The following is a 23,445-nucleotide window of genomic DNA, read 5'->3' on the forward strand; positions in this document are numbered from 1 at the left end:
CTGACACTGTCAATACCTCTCTCTCACAGACACACACCCTGTTTACTGCAGTAATAGACTCAGGTCAACCTCAGTTCAGGAAATAAATGAGTACAGTGTGAGAATGTGAGTAGGCTATATGTCACACTGAGTATAAGGGTACTTTCAGTACAAGGGGTCGGCAGGTAGCCTAGTGGTTAGAGCATTGGGCCAGTAAACGAAAGGTCGCCGACAAGGTTAAAAATCTCTGTGCCATTGAGCAAGGCACTTAACCCGAATTTTCTCCAATGGTGCCATACTACTATGGCTGACCCTGTAAAACAACACTTCACTGCACCTATCCAGTGTATGTGACAAAACATATCTATAGTACCAGTCAAAAGTTGACACCTACTCCTTATTTTTTTATTTTCTACATTCATCAAATACGATATAACACACATGGAATCATGTAGTAACCAAAAAATTGTTAAACAAATTTTAGATTCTTCAAAGTAAACACCCTTTGCCGTGATGACAGTTTTGCACACTGTTGGCATTCTCTCAACCAGCTTCACCTGGAATGTTTTTCCAACAGTCTTGAGGGACTTCCCACATATGCTGAGCACTTGTTGGCTGCTTTTCCTTCACTCTACGGTGCAACTGATCCCAAACCATCTCCATTGGGTTGACGTCGGGTGATTTGTGGAGGCCAGGTCATCTGATGCAGCACTCCATCACTCTCCTTTTTGGTAAAATAGCCCTTACACAGCCTATTGGGTCAGTGTCCTGTTGAAAAACAAATGATAGTCCCACTAAGTGCAAAATAGATAGGATGACATATCATTTCACAATGCTGTGGCCCATATCCACAAAGTGTATCAGATTAGGAGTGCTGATATAGGATCAGTTTTGCCTTCTAGAACATAATGGATAAGATTATAAGAATCAACCGGTTTAGACCTTACTGTGAAATGCTTACTTACAAGCCCTTAACCAACAATGCCGTTCAAGAAATGGAGTTAAGAAAATATTTACTAAATACAATAAAATAGCAATAATGAGGCTATATACAGGGGGTACTGGTACCGAGACTAACCTGTGCCCCTGCACATTGGCGAGTTAATTTGTACATTTAGGTAGGGGTAAAGTGACTATGTAACGATAATAAACAGGGTGTCAATCAATATAAATCGCCCGGGTGACCATTTTGATTAATTGTTCAGCAGTCTTATGGCTTGGGGGTAGAAGCTGTTAATGAGCCTTTTGGACCTATACTTGGTGCTCTGGTACCGCTTGCCGTGCGGTAGCAGAGGGAACAGTCTATGACTTGGGTGACTGGAGTGTTTGACAATTTTTGTTGGGCCTTCCTCTGAGACCGCCTCGTGTATATAGGTCCTGGATAGAACCTTTATTTAACTAGGCTGGAATTTAACTGGTTGGCAGGAAGCTTTGCCCCAGTGATGTACTGGGCCATATGCACTATCCTCTGTAGCGCTAATGCCGAACAGTTGCCATACCAGGCGATGATGCAACCAGTCAGAATGCTCTCGATGGTGCAGCTGTCGAACGTTTTGAGGATTTGGGGACCCATGCCAAATCTTTTCAGTCTCATGAGGGGGTAATAGGTTTTGTCGTGCCCTCGTCACGACTATCTTGGTGTGCTTGGACCATGTTAGTTTGTTGATGTGGACACCAAGGAACTTAACTCTCGACCCGCTCCACTACAGCCCCGTCGATGTTAATGGGGGCCTGATCGGCCCTCCTTTTTTTTGTAGTCCATTCCTACTCTTAGATGCTTTATGAATACAGGCTCAGGAATGAAGGTAGTAGGACCTGAGCACTTCATTTTGCCTTTAGTGATCAAACCAGATCGTAGAGTGGCAGACGAGGAAGGAGGATTCAGAAAACGTGTGTTACACAACACGATGGTCCGTTGCTAGGGCTTAGCGAGCCATGCGAGCGTGAATGAGCGAGCAAGTTGAGCAGAAATAAGTGGCGAACGGCTAAAAGCAAGGGCAAACACCAAAAATGCCCCTAACCCCCATTCAGAAGGTAGGCAACATGAACTATCTGGATGGAAAAAATAGGTTAAAACAACAGTGGGCAATGGTGCTGTGTAATGGGCTGATTTGAAAAACCATCCATCAAACATCTGTGATTTTAATTAGACTAAGTAAAGGTGTTATAATAATACTATAATGAAATGAGAGGAAGTGTGGTCTGTGAAACCTCAACGTTCTAGTTGGTTATTATATTATAATACCAGTATACGGTATAATAATCATTATGATATTGTTGATTATAATACTTTGCCATAGTGTTAAGCATTTCCCAACTTCACCTATTTTGTTGACTATATCAGTCTGTTTTGTATAATGATATACTTTCCATTTTTATTGGAGGGAGATGCCACTGTCCCTCATCTATCCCTCTTTTTCTCATAGTTTTGTCTCGGTTGATTGTAAATGGTAGCCCATATATGGAGGTGACTAGTAGTGTGTTGATATTGCTCACAAAGTAGACCACAACTGCACAAGGCTCCTGCCAAAGGATGCAGAAGAAAAACATAATGACAGCGCTCCATCTCTATTATGCTGCTGTCACTTGTTAGTTGTGCAGCCCCACCTGTTTTTACGTTTTCAATGAATTACCTATAATATGCAATTCATCACTCCCCTTCTGAAGGAGACAACACTCCACAAATCTGATTTTACGACCCTCCAGTCGGCAGTCGCTAAATGATCTGTGAGCTCTGCCCACCACCATCCTTTTCCCATCTGCCGTAACGAACTGCGTCGAGGCTAACGACTTCTGCGTTTGTCCCAAGGTCACAGCTTTTTTTCTCCTCTCCAGATATATTACATTTAGTTAGTGTTGACAATGGCGGGTCGTCTTGTTTATTCTACTATTACCATAATTGACCTCCTTGTGTCCCCAAGTACGACAGTGCTGGCCTATATTTTCGGCAAGGTTTTCTTGGGACAAACACTCACGCAGTCACCAGTGATAAATTACTCAAGTGACTGAGTCCTGGGATGTATTCACTAGGAAAATTAAGCTAATGGGCCGTAACGGGGAGGGACCCAACTGAACTTTAAGGTTGTAAAATGTTTTCCGTAGAAAATTGTTTTCATATGGTGTGCACTAATGAATGCACCCCAGCATTGGCAGCCTGAGTACAGGAATGTCTAGGTGAATACGTGTTTTATTGTACAGCTGTTTGCATCACATCTTTTTATTTTTATTTTACTTGGACATCTGTGTCCTTAGTTGTTAGCGTGATTAGCTACATTTCTTGTTAACAACGTCTGTTCTAGAGTGTAGCTCAGGGCTTCTAGTGTTGAAATGATATGAAGACTGTCTGGCTCTCTGTTAGACTTAATTGCAATCAGGAGCTGATTTAGTTTTTCCGACTTCAACCAAACTACAACTAAAATGAAAGGTGAATGGCAGTGCTACGAAAGTGCTCGAACTACAGCGGATGAATGTGAATTCAGCGTGGTGCAAGGAGAAGTATGGTCATGACAAATATCTGCGCTATATGTACTTTACCAATTGTTACAATTATCATGAAGCCATTGGCATAGCATTGTGTACTTAATCGTATTACTATTTCCTATTTTATTGTGCAGTGTATCAGTATACTACGATCCCACTGCTTATGTATACAGTACAGTGACATTCAATCAAGCTGAAAATGGCTTCCCATTACAGTGGCATCAGTCCATCATAATGTCAAGACCAAAGGCACATAATCTGAATTCATCTGTAACAGGAGCTGTGTGTTGAGGTTTGTGCTCAGTAGCAATGTCTTTGAGGGGGGAAAAAATCTAGAAACTCCATGTTTGTTATTGGGAAGATGGCGGTGGGAAGAAATTCAGACTTTTGGAAACAAATGAATGTTTCGTATAAACACTGGATAGTACTATATTTTGACCTAACTACTACGGTGTATACATGTCTATGAACTACTATCAATGTGTCACTAACGAACACATGGGTCACTAATTCCTGTGGTTGCAAAAAAAGTTATTTGTCCGATAATGTCGAGGAGGTTAATGCATCACACATGGGCTGCCTCAGAAGTAGACGGTGACACCTCAATTCTTGCTATGCATGCGGTGGGTACAGCCGCCAGGGTTTCAAAGTAAACAGTCAGATCACATATCCAGGTTAGAAGTCCAACGTCAACAAATTGAGATCCAGTAACTATTTTTTTGGCCCACAACCCAATATTGATATCAGGCAATTATTGCGACCTCACCCTGTGAAAAATGTGTTAGAATCAACAGCCAGTGACAGTCTTAAAACTCAGTCTGAAATACTCTAAAATGAAAAAGTCAATCTGAAGTATGGTTTGAAGTGAATTGAAATGAAATGCATCAGAGGTATTGGGAAGTTCAGGAAAACATCAGGGAAGATCATCACGCAATAATTGTGTATGATCTGTGTAGAAAATAACATTACTTTTCAATTTGATACATCCAATTGGCGACAGATTTTCATGCGAATACTCTAAAATCCGCATAGAAACAATGTGCATTTTCCCACCAGAGACGTTTCCATCAAATGGACTTGTTGCGTATTAAAGGTTGTGAATGATGTAGTTCAATAACTTTTGCGGTAAAATTCCAATGTACCAAATAAAAAAGACAAGTTAAATGGGTTTCCAATGCATTTTCAACTCTATTGTTTTGTCGCTAAAATGTTGCGTTATAAACTATAGCGAATGTGCCCACTCTGGTTTTATTATTGACAAAAGAGCAAGATTGAGAAATAAAAATAAACGGAAGCCAAGCATCGATCATCCTGACACCAGAAAAAGACCCTCGATATTTATTGGAAAGGAGCATGAAGCTCATCACTGTGCATTTTCACCACCCTGTGAAGTATATCATAACTTATTTCATCAGTAGCCTAATAAACTGCACGCTTTCCCGAGTTGTAGTGGGAGGACCATACAGCATATCATCACGTGACTTCGATATGACGGTTATAATAATCAATATTATGCACATAATAGCGTTTCCACTGCATTTCTCGCATAATTAATTTTACAGGAACGAAAAGATCCCATCTTGTCTAATTGATTTGTTTTGTTGACATTTGTAAAGTTTAGACTAACATTTGCTGTTTCCATCAGGCCTGTCATGATTTTTATCTGACATGTACTTTACTGGATGGAAACCTGATTTATGTAGCAGATATAGTATCGCTAGCTGTTTTAGCTTTCTGACTGTGTAGAAGAGACGTGCATGTTGCTGGTGGGAAGCTGGTCTAGCTGTAATGCCGCAGCCTCTGGCATACATCTTTGATGTTGGCATAGGTTTAAATCTGGCCTAATACTTGACACAACCTCTCTATCGTTCCACACTTTGATCCTCTATCTGTTCAATCAAATATTTTTTTAAACCGACACGTTGTTCTCCACCCATGTCACATTCTTACAGCACACTTCTGTGGAGGGCTACCAGGAGCCCCCTCTCTATCGTTCCACACTTTGATCCTCTATCTGTTCAATAAAATATTTTTTTAAACCGACACGTTGTTCTCCACCCATGTCACATTCTTACAGCACACTTCTGTGGAGGGCTACCAGGAGCCCCCGGCCCCGCCGGCTAAGTCGGGGAGTCGGCACAGCCTGCCGAGATGTCGGAACTCTGTGGCGTCCACGACAGAGGAGCAGCCACACATCGGGAACTACCGGCTGCTCAAGACCATTGGCAAGGGGAACTTTGCCAAAGTCAAGCTGGCCCGGCATATACTGACAGGACGAGAGGTAAGTTTCCTCAATTATGAATTTGTTGCTGTCATTTACTGAACTGTATCTTTGAAATGTTTTATTTATTTTACCTTTATTTAACTAGGCAAGTCAGTTAAGAACAAATTCTTATTTTCAATGATGGCCTAGGAACAGTGGGTTAACTGCCTTGTTCAGGGGCAGAACAACAGATTTTTACCTTGTCAGCTCGGGGATACGATCTTGCAACCTTTCGGTTACAAGTCCAACGCTCTAACCACTAGGCTACCTGCCTCCCCAATCCAATGTATGTATGTGATTTGTATAGAAACATAAGTACATTTCGAAATTATTATGTTTCAGTCAAATATGATCTGTTTTATAATTATTTGTAATTATGTTCTGGCCCCCTGACCATCTGCTTAAGAAACAGTCGGCCCTCAGCTGAATCTAATTGATGATCCCTGTTCTAAGAGGTCATGTTGAGTCAATTTCTTTATTTTAAATGCCTAAACAGGAAATAACCCAGTTTTCCTTCTTTCAAATTGGTCTCACGCGCATGGTATGTTAAGTTTGACCTTGTTGAAAATTGCATGTGTCTTGTTTGGTACACACACACAAATATTTAGACATTGGATTCATGCCAATAGCTTGGCGATTACATATAAAGACTCAAAAGAGATGTGGAGTTCCTAAAGTTTACATTGTTTGCATGTCCAAATTTCTCTGGATTTTTGGTTTCTGGGCTCAACAAGACTGAGTGAAGCGGGAATCTTGTGAACTACAGAACCAAAGTCCTGTCCCATATCTCTATGAAAGCAGATGTATGTCTTTTTTTCTGACCTTAAAGGTAGTTCAATGTCCCATGCCTTTGGTATTGTAGATCCAGTCTGTGCCCTCTAACCCAAAGGAATTTAAAAAGATGAGCACCAAATAAGATCAGAAATGATATGGTGCTTATCTTTTCATTTTGGATTGCCACAACAGGTGGGATGTGGATTTATCAACATCGGACCACTTTTAGTCTGAAAACATCTGACACTTTGGTTTTGGAGTGAACTGTCCCTTTAAAGTGGAATTGACAGCGTTTAAACAACGTTTCAGATATGAAACAATCATATCAGTCAAAAATATAAAATTCCCAGTTTATGCTACAAAACCTACTTTATATATAATAGAACCTACTTTTAAAACCTATTTGACTCTACATTCCATTATGTACACTAAGGCATTGTTGGCAGAAAAGATGGATGCAGTTTATGCATGATTAATATAATTCACCAATACATTTCTTGGTAGTGTCAAAAATATTGCTATCAGGTTGTAAATCACAGCTGGCCTGGTACATTGTTTGCTGCCTCCATTCGGGATGCACTTTTTCAGTTTCCATTACTCAATATTTTGGACAGAAATTGACAAATTTAGTCTGGGAATGACAATACTCTCTAGCCTATTATCCACATTATGACTGACTTGTGATCATTGCCCTTGCTAGATTGTATCTATTTATGTAGCAAGCTAAAAACACAGAGCCTAACGTTAGCAAGCTAGCTGCTAGGAGGATGTCATGTCTTTGGAGGAATGAGTGACTGACATTTTCCCCTCATTGTTTTTCGGTGGCTACACGGCTAGACATGCAGGTGTCATTTGGTTACGGTAACGTTAGCTAGCAATAACCTCAATTACTTTTATCCAGGTAGCATGTCTCTTGCGTTCGCAAATTCACTCTGGCTATCTACTCTGATTTCAGAGCACTCTCCTCTGAGTAAGACCAATAACTGATGAATTTACAAAAGCGCAACACAGGCCAAAAAAGTTATAGTCACGAACGCTCTAGATAACAACATGTAAATAGCCTAGCTAATCATGGTCAGAGTGAGGTGTTCTCTCATTTGTCTGTAAGTCGCAAGCTAACCAACTTTATCTTGGGTGCAGGCAAGCTACACAAGGACGAGAAGGCTACAATTCCCATCGTTTATCGGTGCAATTTTGAAGGCCAACTAGCTGAAAAAGTTTGAGAGGGTGTATCAAATGTTCCTTTGTTAGATTTTAGCTCATCTTGCTCTGGCTAGCATTAGTTGTTGATGTGCGTAACTGAGGGAGAGAGAGCCTACCTTTTTTTCATGGTTGTTTGATCAACAGGACTGTAAAGTTAACGAATGTAAGAAGACTCATGTTGTATTTATATATTTGCCGAAATCCATTCCGGTGTGTTCTAATGATCTAAAAATATACTTCAGACTAAAGTCGCAACTCCTTTTAAACACACATCCAGTTCAAAGTGAATGATGGCAGGCCTGTGTGGCAAATAGCTTGTTTGCATAAAGGCCTACTGTAGTTACAATTGACATTTTAGTCATTCAGCATACGCTCTTACAGTATTGAGTAGGGCTGTTACGGTGACTTATTCACCCCACACCGGTGGTCATGATGGCAGTCAAATTCCATGTGACTGTTTAGTCACGTTAATTAGGTTTCTCCAAGCTCTGGTCCTGCTGGTGGTCATTAGTAGCCTACCAAACTTGTTCACTTCCTGGTACTCAGCACTCTATTGTCCCTCTAATCACTCTGACATCAATGCAAAAGTAATCAAAAATCGAATCAAACACTTCATGAGAGCCAATGAGCTCATGTTGCACAACATTTCTATAGGCTATGCAATTGCTTGAGAAAACAGTCCTCTTAAAAAGAGGATCCCATCAGCTTTTTATAGGCTAGGCCTACTATATTTATTTCTCAACGTTCCTAATATTAAGCACATTGCTTCTCTTTACAACAGGAGTATGTACTACCTGGATGGCATGAAAATGAACTGTGGAAAAAGCGTCCTCTATTCGCTATTTAAGTGCATAGATGACGTGTATTTCTTTCCCCCTGCCCGTGTGCATGATAGTTTTGATTTAGAATAGACCACCAACTTCATACATATATTATTTAGTCTATGTAAAGACAAGATTAAATCAAGAATAGTCTGATGGGTGACAATATTAGCCCATCACTTGTGAATGATGCCCAACTTAAGGCAAGAAACAGCCATGGCTTTTTTTGTGACTTTTTCCAATCGTAATCGCACACCTCATGTAGCCTAGCCCATAGGTCTATATGTTTTAAGGTGGCCAAATAACTTATTGAAATGAAATGCATTAATCCGCTTTACACCGGGTGTAGTCTCTAACTGGGATACATATGCAGCACATGAGTTTTGGGGAAGAATTTTCACCATAAAAATGCACCTTTTTTCTTTTAAAAGCATTACATGCATAATCACATTTCTGTTTTTTGATGCTAGTGGTTGTATTAATTTGGGATATATCGCATCCCAGAACTGTCCCAGACTATGTTTGGAAGATTTCTTTCTAGAATAGAATAGGTCAACTTTTGTACTATGGGGGATAGTAGATTAAAATTGGCTAGAGCTTTTGCTGTGCGTTAGGCCTACTCATCTTGTTGGCTGATGAAAAGAAAATTACAGCTCTTCCTATCTTCTATATGTTCCTCGGAATTGGATAAGGACGATCACAGTTGCGTCCCTAATGTGTCGGTCTTCATTTGTAGCCTGTGAGAGAGACCCGATCATGTGACTGAGAGCCAGGTGAGTGAGAGGTGCTTCGGCACGCAGCCAGGAGAAGGGAATTATAATTACATTCAGCCCAAGGGCACAACGGCTACTGGCCACAAAAGACCTGGATTTGTTGGGGTGGCATTAAGGTCACAGAATGGGGATGCGGCTGGGATATTTGGGGCATTATCAAGTGCTTGTCAAATTGTGACAGAGAGACTGATGAAGTGTGTACAGCCTGCGCAAAACAACAATGCAGAGCTCATGCCTTTCATGTGACTTTTTTCAAATCATCATCAGTCGCATCATGCAGCCTTAGAATCTATTAAAAAATCAACACACAGACCAACATTTGTATCACAACTAAAGTTGCATAACTCTGAATTAAGCATATAGGAGTACCTGTTTCTTTGTTAACCGCTCAACACAGAATAGACACGTGAGCACTCAAGTCATTTGGAGAAAATATCCTTTCTATTTTATTCAGCTATGTTCAATCATATTCTTCATACTATAAAATAATGCCACGGTATTCTAAGCAAATCTTGTCTGCTAAATGAGCTAGTGTAGCCCACAGCCATATGGCATAGCAAGATCAGGGCATAAGGACAACTCAAGAGTATGCTATTCTGTTCTTGCTCTTCATATCATGTTTCTTTAGACCTCTTTTTAAATACAATTTCTGGATTTATTGTGATGGTGTTGGCTATATTAAATAGATTTATTAGACTTTTTAAAAATGTAGGTGTTCCAAAAGTCTGCATCAGTGGCTTGTAGGCTGTCCTAAATCTGTTTATGTTAATTAACGTGAGACCGGCAATTAGTTGCTTGACAGTCACCAGCTCACAAAATGTCATGACCACCACAGCCCTAGTAGTGAGTACATACATTTTCATATTTTTTTGTTATTGTACTGGTCCCCGATGGGAATAAAACCCACAACCCTGTCGTTGCAAGCGCCATGCTCTACCAACTGGCAATGGTGCACTGTTCTGCATGGACTCCGGTCCTGGATGAGACGGATGTTTATTAATTGTCCAAACACACCGCCGCTTTCTCACTCTATATTGCTATAGATTATTTTTTTGAAATGCCTTAGTATATGTAATTCCCAAACATTCTAAGAATGTATGAAAACGTGAAAATTCCCATATCTAAGTGGTCGCTTGTCAGAACCTAAAACAAATAAAAAGTGTCTTCTTGGGGGTGTATGTGAACGGATTTGAATACGATTTGATGTTGCTAAAATGCTGTCAGCCACTTTAAGACAAATCAAGAGTTAACAAGATATGGCTGCACTGGTTGCCCTCACCACCCATTGACCTCAACCACTCAACAATTCTCTTTCAGTGTTGGCCAAGACCTCAGCGCAGTTTAAAAAGTCTACTTTTGAAATGGAAATAACTTTGGCTGAGTACTCTGACCCAGCATGAGCCACAGTATAGGTTAAATTATTGATGCAATGTACGTCAGTACTCGCACCAGAGTGTTGAGTGAGAGAGGTTGTTACGTGTGAAATCAAACATTCCGGTATGCCTACTCCAAGATTGGCTGATAGGATGCGAATGCTTATGGTGTCGGGAGCCTGCTGTTTCTACCCAGTAATGGTGACCAATTACATATCCATATTTCAGAAGAGGAGAGGCTGTTTTTTGCAAGGGAGGCATATTCTGCGGTGCCTTTGATTCGCATTATGCTAGTGTCATCTACCTCAAAAATGATTGTGTGTTGATTATAGTGATTATGGTTAATTGTAGTCTCGGGGACTGATGCAACCTTTCTCAGTGACGCTTTAAAATGATCTATGGCACACTGGGTTGTAAGAGAAGAATTTCATATGCGTCTTTTAAAGGCACAGTCTGTAACTTTCACCTCAAGTGCAGCTGCAGCCCTTCTGACCAGTTTAGAATCTGTGGGGGTGGATCTGGACAAATGGAACTGCTGGTGAGTTATGGTGTGTCTTTTAAATGACGCTCTTGCTGACGAGTTTGTACACCAACACGGGCCCAAATAAATCTACTTATTCCTCCTCTAAATTCCACTTTGAAGCAGATCATTTTTTTGCACCAAGAGGACAAAACGGCAGCACTGCACCAGCTCAGATTTGAACCAACAGCCCTCTGATCCATTGTCCTAAAAGCAGCCACAGTCAAGTTAAGGAGCGTCGCTTTAACTGTCGGACCATAACTTGTCTCTTTGAATGGTTAATCTTAGAAATTACGGATCGGCACGAGAGCCTCTGGTCTAGACCTTGATAGATGAAATGGCCGCCTACTGCCTTTCACTATGAGAGTGTAGGCAGATCGGCATCGCGTCCGAGGCTTCCTTTAAGATCCCTCACTCAGTGGCCAGGATCCATTTTTATTTACCAATATGAACGGAACCAGCAGAGCCTGTATTGACCTCAGCAGTCATCTCTAGACATTTCTAAGAGCAGTCTCTCCTGAAATTATGGTTGAGGAATGTCATTACAACCACCACCTCTGTGTGTGTGTGCGCGCGGCTGGGAGGTGTCATTGTGTTGGTGTGTGTGCGTCCAAATTACATTCTCAAACTGTCCTCCAGTCAAAACATAAATCAGTTTGTGCATTTGCAGCCTCCATAACAGGGACAGAGTTTTTCTATTTTGTTTCGCCAGCAGACAGCAAGAATTGGGCCTGAATAGATTTTCGATTTTGAGCTTGAGTTACCAACCCAAGGCTGTCGAAATCTGCACTCTGGTGACTTGATCCTTGAGGAAAGCACACCTCGTGTGGTGCTACCCATGATGCTAAATTACCATTTAATCATAACTTTCTGTCTGTATCCTAAATGGCACCATATTCCCTATATAGTGCACTACTTTTGACCAGTGCCTTATGGGCCCTGGTCAAAAGTAGTGCACTATACATGGAAAAGGGTGCCATTTGTAACACAGCTCTCTCTCTCAGAAGCTCCTCAAACTCCGTTAAACCTAAGTTAGGATAGAGGATCAAAACCTTCCATTGTCAACACAACATGGGTGATGTCACAGGGCTTTGGCCTGATGTGATTAGTGTGTAAAGTCTATTTCTTGTTTTGTCTCCGCTCCGTAGGTTGCCGTGAAGATAATAGACAAAACGCAGTTGAACCCCACTAGTCTACAGAAGGTAAGGCCTCACATTCAAACAACTCTTTCTCTCTCTCTCTCCCTTTTTCTCTTCTCTTCCTCCCCTCTCTTGCTCTCTCTGTTTAACACAGTCTATGATGGGTGAGCACAGAGATCAGATGATGATATCAATACAACCTCCCTTTTGAGTTTTGCGTCAGACACCGGATGACATTGTATGAAAGACCAGAGCCACACAGGGGTCATGTTCGTGAACTTTTGCTAAGACCATTGGTTTAAACCATTGGTCTTAAATGGCTAGCTGCTAGCTTTTTTCATAGGCCAACCTGGCAAAATTAGCCACGGTGCTGGGGCCGACTAGCTGAGCAGATAATTATATCCGGTAACTAAGTCCTTATCAGCCAATTAAAATTGTCGACATAGTTGGACCTGATCCCAACACTTTTTCACTAAAGCATCCTTACCAGAAATCCACTGCACGTTCTGATAATCAAATTAACTACGTCACATGCAAATATGTGTCTTGACAATTAACTCAGTGAATGGTGCCTAGTTCCACTTATGCTGTAATTTTGGATCCCCATGGGGTGATAATTTTTCTTTTGAAATGTAGAATAACATTCATTGAGGTGTTGTGTCGAGAGAAAAAAATTCTGTCATCACCATGCAAAATTAAGATTGGGAATGAATTCCATCAGGAATCTTCAGCCTTGTTCACAAACACATTGCTAGGACCTAATAATCATATTGCATGGACGTGTATACCTAAATGTAGGCCTACATCATTTTATATGCATTGTTATAATTATCTCCTTCGTCACATACACGTATATTTGACTTGAGGACCAGCAGTGGTAATTCCTTAAAAACAAAAGAAAAACTTGCTCCGTAAAGTGACTTGAACTCACAGCCATTGAACTTTGAGCCAACTGTCTTAGCTGACTATAGTCATAATGGTCAGGAGAAAATACAACCAGTTGACAAGATCTTCAACATCTTATGAAGGATGTAGATACAAATATAAATGTATAATCCTCTTAAAAAAATAAATAAGAACAATCTCGTGAAAGCACAAAATTTGGTATATATGCGGAAACGTGCCTTACTGCCTTTTGAATTTTGTGTAACATCAGTACAGTAGCCTGGTCAAGGAAGCATCATTCAAATACACTGAGTTAAAAACATTAGGAACACCTGCTTTCCATGACACGGACCAGGTGAAAGCTATGACGCCTTATTGCTGTCACATGTTAAATCCACTTCATTCAGTGTAGAGGAAGGGGAGAAGCTTGGTTAAAGAAGGATTTCTAAGCCTTGAGACGTGGATAGTGTATGTGTGCCAGTAACCACGTTTCCATTCAACCATTTCACGCGGATGAATTACCGATTTGAGTGTGTCAAGATCTGCAACGCTTCTGGGTTTTCCACTCTCAACAGTTTCCTGTGTGTATCAAGAATGGTACACCACCCAAAAGACATCCAGCCAACTTGGCACAACTGTGGGAAGCATTGGCGTTAACATGGGCCAGCATCCCTGTGGAATGCTTTTGACACCTTGTAGAGTCCATGCCCTGACAAATTGAGGCTGTTCTGAGGGCAAAAGGGGGTGCAACTCAATATTAGGAAGGTGTTCCTAATGTTTTGTACACTGTATTAGCACACTCCACTTACCAAAACCATTAGTAACAAACAAAAACCAAGCAGTTGTCATGCATGACTGTTAGTCGCTTTGGATAAAAGCATCTGATAAATGGCATATATTAGTTGGATAGTTTAACTATCCCTCTAGTGGCCAAGTTGACCTGTTTTAACAAATGCAATTGGATAGTGTCTCTACCGTTTAAGGTCTCTGATAGGTTATTTGTTTTTTTATTACTGGATGTAGTTATCTGCTCAGCTGGCCATCCCCAGAATCATGGCTAATTTTGCCAGGTTGGCATATGAGAAAAGTTGGCAGCTTGCCATTTAAAACCTTCCTCCATTTAGCCTCCAAGCCATCCATAATAGCAACAATATGATAAGGATTCTAATTGGATAGTGATGTCACATGACTTTTGATGTCAACGTGCTGCCAATGGAAATTCAACATCTCAAACACAGTTGGCTAAAATATGTTGAACAGTGAATGCTTATTACCTTTGATGCAGCGCTTCCATTGGTTCGGAGATGTGGTTGGGCCTATGGCTAGGCCTTGTGATGTTAAGAGCAACCTTGTTGTGTCTAGGTCTGATAGGAGGGGCTTAGCTGTAGATAATCTGGGTTTGGTGGAATAGGATTGAGTTGCACCTAGACACTGATCTAAAATCAGTTTAGCCATTTTCACCCCCTAATGGTTAAAGGTATAACTGGGGGATGGTAAGCTGGTCCTAGATCAGTTGTTAAGGGAAACTTCTACCTACAGCGGGGTTGGTAGACAGTGTCGAACAGAAACCTCACTAGATCCCTTCCAGCAGAAGTATTTTAAAATGTTGTCCTGTGTGTTGAAACGTAACGCATCTGCGACACCTGCAAGACCTTTCTCTTTCCAGTAACTTAGCTGTGACACAACAACAAACCTGAACCAAAATCTTCTGACAGTCCTCCATTTCAAACTGAGCTTGTTTGTGAGCTCAATCAGTGGTCTCGGGGGAAGTGTGCTCGGTTCACTGGAAATATGAGCCTGAACCGGGAGACAGAGAAGCATACCAGGTCTTCTCTTTTTACATTGAAATCCAAACACCAAAAATCCCCTAGGTACAACTTTAGCAGGCTATGTCATCTGGTGCGGCCTGGGGAATGAAATGTTGGTCATTACAATACCATTATTATAGGTTTATATGCAGAGGGATCCTAGCAACGCACACAAAGAAACCCAAGAATTTCTGGGATTGCTGAGCTGTAATTTCATAAACTAGCGATTTACCGATTTAACAAGTAATACATTTATCTAAAATGTACAATGATTTTTTGGGGGAAAAAGACCAAGGGACATGTTATTATCTTAGTGTTTTGGATATGGGTTATAACCGTTTAATGGATGAAGAGAACTGTGGCATGACGATTGTATAAAATCAATATGTGGGTCTATTTTGTGCCTCAAAAATATGCTATGTGAAACTAGCTGGTCTTTGTGAGGTCAAGCCACCATTGCATTTTCAGCTTTTAAACTCATTTCTGCATATCTATATACTGTGGTATATTAAAGGTCCAATGCGTTTTCATCTTAATATCAAATCAAGAGTATTTTCTGATTTTTGTTAACAAATGCGGCAAAATGCACAAAATCAAGTGTTGTTTGGATTGTCTTGTGTCAGGTGAATTGTTGTGTCCTCAACTTTGGTCTAATAATTTTCCCATAACCTCCAAACTGTTCACTTTCAATTGCTACCATGGTTAAGCATCTGCTTTTCATATTTCGTCTGTAAGAAAGATTTTAATTTAGTCCTATCCATATAGGCCCATTCCCACGATTGTCAAGGGTTAAGATGGCGCGTCGCCTTGTTTAAAGTCCAAAAGCGGAAGTCGCATCGCAGGCTTCTGGTTGGTTCCGTGTTTCAGCTCGGTAATGAGTCACGCTAGAGTCGCTCGCTCATACTCTCACACCACGAGCAGTTCTGGTGGTGGATGTCATTCAGAACACCCTGCATCGGCCTGTCTAGGATGGATGGATGGATGAAAGGAGTGGATGGATGAATGAAGGGATGGATGATCTTAACAGATAGATGGACAAACAGAGTTACAGACATATCGTTTAGGTACAGTTTTCCTTTAGTACATGAAACAGGACGTAGGCCGGCTTGTGACTTCTTCATAGGAGGCAGAATCTGTCGATAATGGCCCGAGACACTTATAATGCGAGGGCCATCCACGCTATCGTATTCCAGCTGATCAATAGCTCGCATTAGGCCCCATTTGCCCTGTGAGGGTCAGTGATTTCTGAACTAACCACATCCTCCCCCAGCCAAGGGTGCTTTGTCCTTCAACACAAAGGGTGCACGTCAGTAGTCTAAAAAGGCCTCCTCCCCTCGTCTCATTTTCTTCCATCTGTGCATACCTGAAATAAAGTTGAATATAGTTTAGAGACCTCTCCTCATTTTTATTTCCAACTGAAAGCAAATTCCTAAAAGGCATTCGACATATTGCTTTCACTTTATCCCGTGTTTTCAGAACAGCGCAGATGAAGAGGAGAGGAAGCCGCATTGGACTATCGAGACGCACGCGCCATGAGTTCTCGCATTATAAAAACACGGTGTGGGATTTGTCAAAGCTCCGCAGGCCTGTTACCCTGCTAGTATTCTGCTACATGATTTTTTTCCGGTGTGGTCGGAAAAGCTAAAAATGGCCCAACGTCTGCCCGTCAATTACTTGACCATGCTGCAAAGTATCTCCAAGGGAAGGAATTTTCAGGGCCTGTTTTCTGATTAATCATTCGAGACTGCTCTGACTCCCCACAAGACACATCTCTGTTGGCTCGCTGGTGGAGCAGTAGACTTGACCAGGGCATTTTGATTTGTGCAGCCCATAGTCCCATACTCATAAATTACCCCTCTTAAATCTTGAGTGGAATTTGGCCAGCATTGAATAGATCAGTGGTTCCCAAACTGTGGGGCGCAGCCCCTACGGGGCACGAGAGGTCAGCAGGGGGGGGCTTTCAACTTACTCTTGAAAGTAATAGTAGAATGCACAAGGTAACATTTCGAAATTGGGTAGTGCATCATCAGGTCCTCTTGTCATGTTAGTCATTGCATACCTTAGAGCTATTTATAACTTGTCAAATGTCCAGATCAACTTGTCAGCTAATGTTTTTTAGCCCATAGATTTTGTGGTAATGTTTGAGTCACTCAAATATCATATGAAAACAAATTAGACATGGCAAAATGTATAAAATTGCAAGAAATAACCTTTAAACCTGCAACATTTTCTCTCTGCCAACAAGAGGGGCGTAAACAGTTTGTGCCATGAACAGTGCTTGTGCCCATAGAAATAGATGTGGCGGGATGTTCCCCAATGCTGGAAGGGGGGCCTGAGTGAAACATTTGGGGAACCCCTGGAATAGAAACTTGCTTGGTAGGCTATGTATTGGCAAGAGAATGTCCAAATTGTTTGTGTTGCCCTCCGAGTATCAAATATGTCATTTTATTTTGGGATTTAATTTGTCTGCTGTTGCCTGTACGTTTTTCATGCCGTTATATCATTGGATGATAAACAATAGTATCCTCATTATCTTTATCCCAAGGTAGTTGAGGCTACTCAGGATGGTCTTCCTCTTCTATCAGTGAATTTCATACAAATCAAAATTGTGAAAAGTTAGTTATTCCTTTTAGATAAACTATAAATATATTTACATTAGGGCTGTCAAATGATTAAAATAATTAATCAAGTTAATAGGATCAGTGAATCACGATTAATCCCCCCCCCACAAAAAAAATGTGCTCAAATTTGGCCCTAAAAAATATTTTTTTCCCCCATTTTTAAAAAGCATTGCATTGAGTTACAGGCAAACTATGCTTTGATTTGTAAGGTACGGAAACACAATTATCTACATCAGAATGTTTTTAATAGCATTTGCAACATAAACACAAAAGTCACTAACATAGCTTTAAGTAGGTCTACTCCATCTTATCAATGTTCATGACGTTTAACACTTGCGCATAGCAGTCTCTCTGACACACACACACACACACACACACAGCTTTAAGTACTGTTAATGCTTCAAGCATTCTAAATGAGTGTCACTCTAGTTTGGTTCCCCAACTGGCTTCCGGTGGTCTGAATTTTGGCCCCCCAGTTCTCTGAACAAAAAAATCAACTATTTAAAATAATTGTTGGGCATAGCACTGTAAAAACACCAGCAAATCAGCTCCAAGTTTAGGAAATCTGTTCCATAGTATTCCCACATATAGTAGAGGGATATATGTGATCGTGCACAAATGTAAGCAAGGTTTGAAATTATTATGTTTTAGTCAAACGTTACGTCTGTTTGGGATTCTTGCGGTCAATTTGCAGTCAAATTATTTGTAGGATTAATTATGTTCCGGCCCGCGGGAGACACACTATGGATACAAAGAACAGAGCTTTTAAACTTGTCCAACAATGTTATGAAAACACTTTAACCATCTGTACTGTTCAGATAACTTTACACACACAGGCCTGCACACTCTCGCTCTCATTTTTATTTCACCTTTATTTTATCAGGGTGTCCTACTGAGACCAAAACACGGTCAAAACACATTTTTCAGTAATACGGTCCTCAGTCAGCTTTTTGAATTGCCAGAACATAAAATTTAAGAAAATGTTGAAGATTGTTCCACAAATAAGGTGCAAGAGAACTCAAAGCTGATTTACCCAACTAGTGACCAAAGGCATTTCCAGAGTTAATCATCACTGAGACTAGGTGTGGTAACTCATATTTCTCAAGTTTAGTAATGATGTTAGGTACAGTGGGACTTTATGTAAAAGGGCTTTATAAATGAGAACATAGCAATGTATCAACCTACGTGACATCAGAGGGCCTTCCAACTTTCTTGACAAGAATTACTCTCACTTACTCCCGCTCTCACACTATTGACTGTGATATTGATTACTGCATTGTTGGGAAAGAGCAGGCAAGAAAAGCATTTCACTGTACTCTTGCACCCCACTCTTGCATATGCAGCCTACCTTTTGAAGCATCTCTTTGTAGAGCCTATTCCTTTTCAGTTCTTCCTGTGCTATTTACATTTGTGCATAGCCTAGTCAGTTATCAGGTTGCTAGCTAAGTAACAAAGGTAGGTAACATGACTAGCTAGCTATAAAAAAAAAAAAGTTTATTAAACCAACAAATAGCGGCTCACGAGTAGTTTAAAACGGCCTGTGACATGCACACCAATCCGCAGCAGAAAGAAAAAAAACGAAGCTAACTTTCACATGATTTTGGATAGAGGCACACAGTCGTCAGTCATGCAAAGCCGCAAGCACTGCCTGCATCAGTGTTGTGTTCTGCGCTTAAAAGGGTCCGTGTGGTGAAGAAATGGATTAACGGCGTCAAAAAAATGTATGCCGATAAATGTCACACGTTAACTTTGACGGCCCTAATTTACATGTCACCAAACTAAAACGCATTGTTTTGCAGTGGTCTACAGTAGCCTCAGCAGCACTCTAGGGTAAGGTGACCAGATTTCTGAAATTAAAACCGGGGACATTTCCAGTTCGGCGGTCAATATATCATTAAAATATCCAATGTTATTATTTATGAAATAAAAAAAGGGGGGGGGGACAATTCCGGTTTCATGTATTTAATCTAACCTAACAGGCACACTGTCATAGAGAAAACAACTATATTACAGAAACACTACAGACAAGACAGAACTGTCCAATCTGAACAGCCATTCAGTGGTCCTGGTAGTCTGGGTAGAATAAGAGAACATGAGCAAAATTGAAAAAAAAGCGTCCCACCCCTGGTACACCCTATCAACAGCAGGTGAAATATCAAGAGCGCCAAATTTGAACACAATTAAATGTCATAATTCAAATTTCTCAAACATACAACTATCTTACACCCTTTGAAAGATAAACATCTCCTTAATCTAACCATGTTGTCCGATTTCAAAAAGGCTTTACGGCGAAAGCATAAAGTTAGGACAGTACATTGAAAATAGCTGTGTGTAATGTTTTGTCAATGCAAAGACAGGCGTCACCAAAAGCAGAAAACCAGCTAAAATTATGCACTAACCTTTGACAATCTTCATCAGATGACACTCCTAGGACATTATGTTAGACAATACATGCATTTTCTGTTCTATCAAGTTCATATTTATATCCAAAAACAGCATTTTACAATGGCGTTGATGTTGAGAAACTATTTTCCCTCCAATACCGCCAGTCAATCAGCACAACAAATTAAATAATTACTATTCAAAACCATTGGTAAAATATTATATTGTCATTCAAAGAATTATAGATTAACATCTTGTGATCGCAACCGCATTGCCAGATTTAAAAATAACTTTACTGGGAAATCACACTTTGCAATAAACGAGGTCCTGTGCTCAGAAAAATAGGCTTGGCGATACAGACTAGGCGCCATGTTGGAGAGATCTAAAATCAAAAATACTATGTAAATATTCCCTTACCTTTGATTATCTTCATCAGAAGGCACTTCCAGGAATCCCAGGTCCATAACAAATGTAGTTTTGTTCGAAAAAGCTCATAATTTATGTCCAAAAAGCTCTGTTGTTAGCGAGTCCTGTAGGCTACTCAAAAACATGAACGTCGCCCGCCGGACTTGTCTTCACCAAAGAGGGAAAAAAAAATATTTACGTTCGTTCAAACATGTCAAACGTTGTATAGCATAAATCATTAGGGCCTTTTTCAATCAGAACTTCAATAATATTCAAGGCGGACGATTGCATTCTCTTTTAAAACGTATTGGAACGAGAGTACCCAAACATGCACTCGCGCGCCAGAGTAGTATAGGCCATCCGCTTATGACCAACTTTCCAAGTCTCTTGTTCGGTCAGTTTTCACAGTAGAAGACTCAAACCACTTTGTAAAGACTGGTGACATCTAGTGGATGGCGTAGGAAGAGCTCAATGATTAATAAGTCCCTGTGTGTTTCAATGGCATAGGCTTAAAAGTAATTCAACACATCAGGTATCCACTTCCTGTAAGAATTTGTCTCAGGGTTTTGACTGCCATATGAGTTCTGTTATACTTAGACACAATTCAAACAGTTTTAGAAAATTCAGAGTGTTTTCTATACAAATCTGTTAATAATATGCATATCCTAGCTTCTGTAGGAGGCAGTTAACCTCTTACATCTAGACGTTCCGCTAGCGGAACACCTGCTCCAATATCCAATGATAGGCGTGGCGCGAATTACAAATTCCTCAAAAATACAAAAACTTCAATTTTTCAAACATATGACTATTTTACAGCATTTTAAAGACAAGACTCTCCTTTATCTAATCACACTGTCCGATTTCAAAAAGGCTTTACAGCGAAAGCAAAACATTAGATTATGTCAGCAGAGTACCCAGCCAGAAATAATCAGACACCCATTTTTCAAGCTAGCATATAATGTCACAAAAAACAAAACCACAGCTAAATGCAGCACTAACCTTTGATGATCTTCATCAGATGACACGCCTAGGACATTATGTTATACAATACATGCATGTTTTGTTCAATCAAGTTCATATTTATATCAAAAACCAGCTTTTTACATTAGCATGTGACTTTCAGAACTAGCAAACCTCCGGTGAATTTACTAAATTACTCACGATAAACGTTCACAAAAAACATAATTATTTTAAGAATTATAGATACAGAACTCCTTTGTGCAATCGAGGTGTCCGATTTTAAAATAGCTTTTCGGTGAAAGCACATTTTGCAATATTCTGAGTAGATAGCCCAGCCATCACGGCTAGCTATTTAGACACCCACCAAGTTTAGCCCTGACCAAACTCCGATTTACTATTAGAAAAGTTTGATTACCTTTGGTGTTCTTCGTCAGAATGCACTCCCAGGATTGCTACTTCAATAACAAATGTTGGTTTGGTTCAAAATAATCCATAGTTATATCCAAATAGCGGCGTTTTGTTCGTGCGTTCAAGACACTATCCGAAGTGTAAATAAGGGTCACGCGCACGACGCATTTCGTGACCAAAAAATTCTAAATATTCCATTACCGTACTTCGAAGCATGTCAACCGCTGTTTAAAATCAATTTTTATACCATTTTTCTCGTAAAAAAGCGATAATATTCCATCCAGGAAAGCGTGTTTACGTACAAAAGAGAGAGAAAATAAAAGCATGGGATCCCCTCGTGCACGAGCCTGAGTCTCATAGTACTGTGACTGGCCACTATCCAAACGCGCTAATGTTTTTCAGCCAGAGCCTGCCTCGATATCATTCAGCTTTTTGCCGCCTTCTGAGAGCCCATGGGAGCCATAGGAAGTGTCACGTAACAGCAGAGATCCCCTGTATTGGATAGAGATAATCAAGAAGGCCAAAAAATGGTCAGACAGGGTACTTCCTGTACAGAATCTTCTCAGGTTTTGGCCTGCCAAATGAGTTCTGTTATACTCACAGACACCATTCAAACAGTTTTAGAAACTTTGGAGTGTTTTCTATCCAAAGCTAATAATTATATGCATATTCTAGTTTCTGGGCAGGAGTAATAATCAGATTAAATTGGGTACGTTTTTTATCCGGCCGTGAAAATACTGCCCCCTAGCCATAACAGGTTAAATATGGGCACATATTTTTTTCAAAATTCTCAATGCCCCCTAGCCCCAACAGGTTAACAACATAATAAAGAAATAAGACCGTGATGAGGTTGGTAACTACATAATATACTTATACCAACCTAATCTGTATATTTCTCAGAAGAATGTATCTTCTTCAGGATTGCTCTGTCTTTGGCCAGCTTCTCCATGAACTCCTGGCAGGGGAGGATGAAGTTTGTCTTCACAATAAGCATAGCCTTGATGGTAGGAACAGTGAACCTATTTCTTGTTGCTGTCCAGATATAATTCATTCTGTTTCTTGGAAAAAGCCATTGTACCTCCTCTGTCTGCTCTTCTTACTCTCTTAACGTTTTCTTCTGCTCCAATCTTTCTCCTCTTCTTTTCTTCATTCGTTTTCCTTCTCTTTCTTCTTTTCCTTCTTTACCTTTCCACCTCACTCTTCTACACTCTCCTCGCTTCAGTCTTTTTACTCCCTTAATTTTTCCTTCTCCTTCCTCTCCAATCTTTAATAATAAGTAGTACACTATTAGATAAAAATTCTTTGGTTAACAGATTCCCATTGCTTGCCTCATTTTTGTATTTTATTTCAAAACATTGTTTGGAATAGTAAATTGGCAGGCTCTGTAATCATATCTTTACCTTTCCTCCTCTATCTCCTTCACTCTTCTTCCTATCCAGTCTTCCTCCTCTCCTTCCTCTCCACTCTAACAGAAAACATTATGCTAATGTAAACCAATGAAAATTTCTAAATATATTTTCACACTACTTATTATAATGCCAAACCATAAAAATTGTAATCTACAAATAAATATTCTCATAATTAATTGTATATTCATTTAATATAATCATATTTTCAAAATCGCCCGTCCACTGCATGTTTACATGTGAAC

At 40.2% G+C, this 23,445-nt stretch overlaps 1 protein-coding gene across 7 annotated transcripts in view; it reads left to right on the forward strand.

The window, feature by feature from the left end:
• Nucleotides 1-23,445, forward strand: part of LOC100286710 (serine/threonine-protein kinase MARK1) — an 87,955-nt gene that overhangs the window by 14,690 nt on the left and 49,820 nt on the right. For all 7 annotated transcript variants that reach the window (XM_014131218.2, XM_014131220.2, XM_014131222.2 and 4 more), the window contains exons 2-3: nt 5,537-5,740; nt 12,335-12,388. In XM_014131218.2, the coding sequence (XP_013986693.1) occupies nt 5,537-5,740; nt 12,335-12,388 (258 nt within the window). The remainder of the gene's footprint in view (nt 1-5,536; nt 5,741-12,334; nt 12,389-23,445) is intronic.

Source organism: Salmo salar, chromosome ssa12 (genome assembly GCF_905237065.1).
Source record: "Salmo salar chromosome ssa12, Ssal_v3.1, whole genome shotgun sequence".
In the NCBI taxonomy this organism is placed as follows: Eukaryota; Metazoa; Chordata; class Actinopteri; order Salmoniformes; family Salmonidae; genus Salmo; species Salmo salar.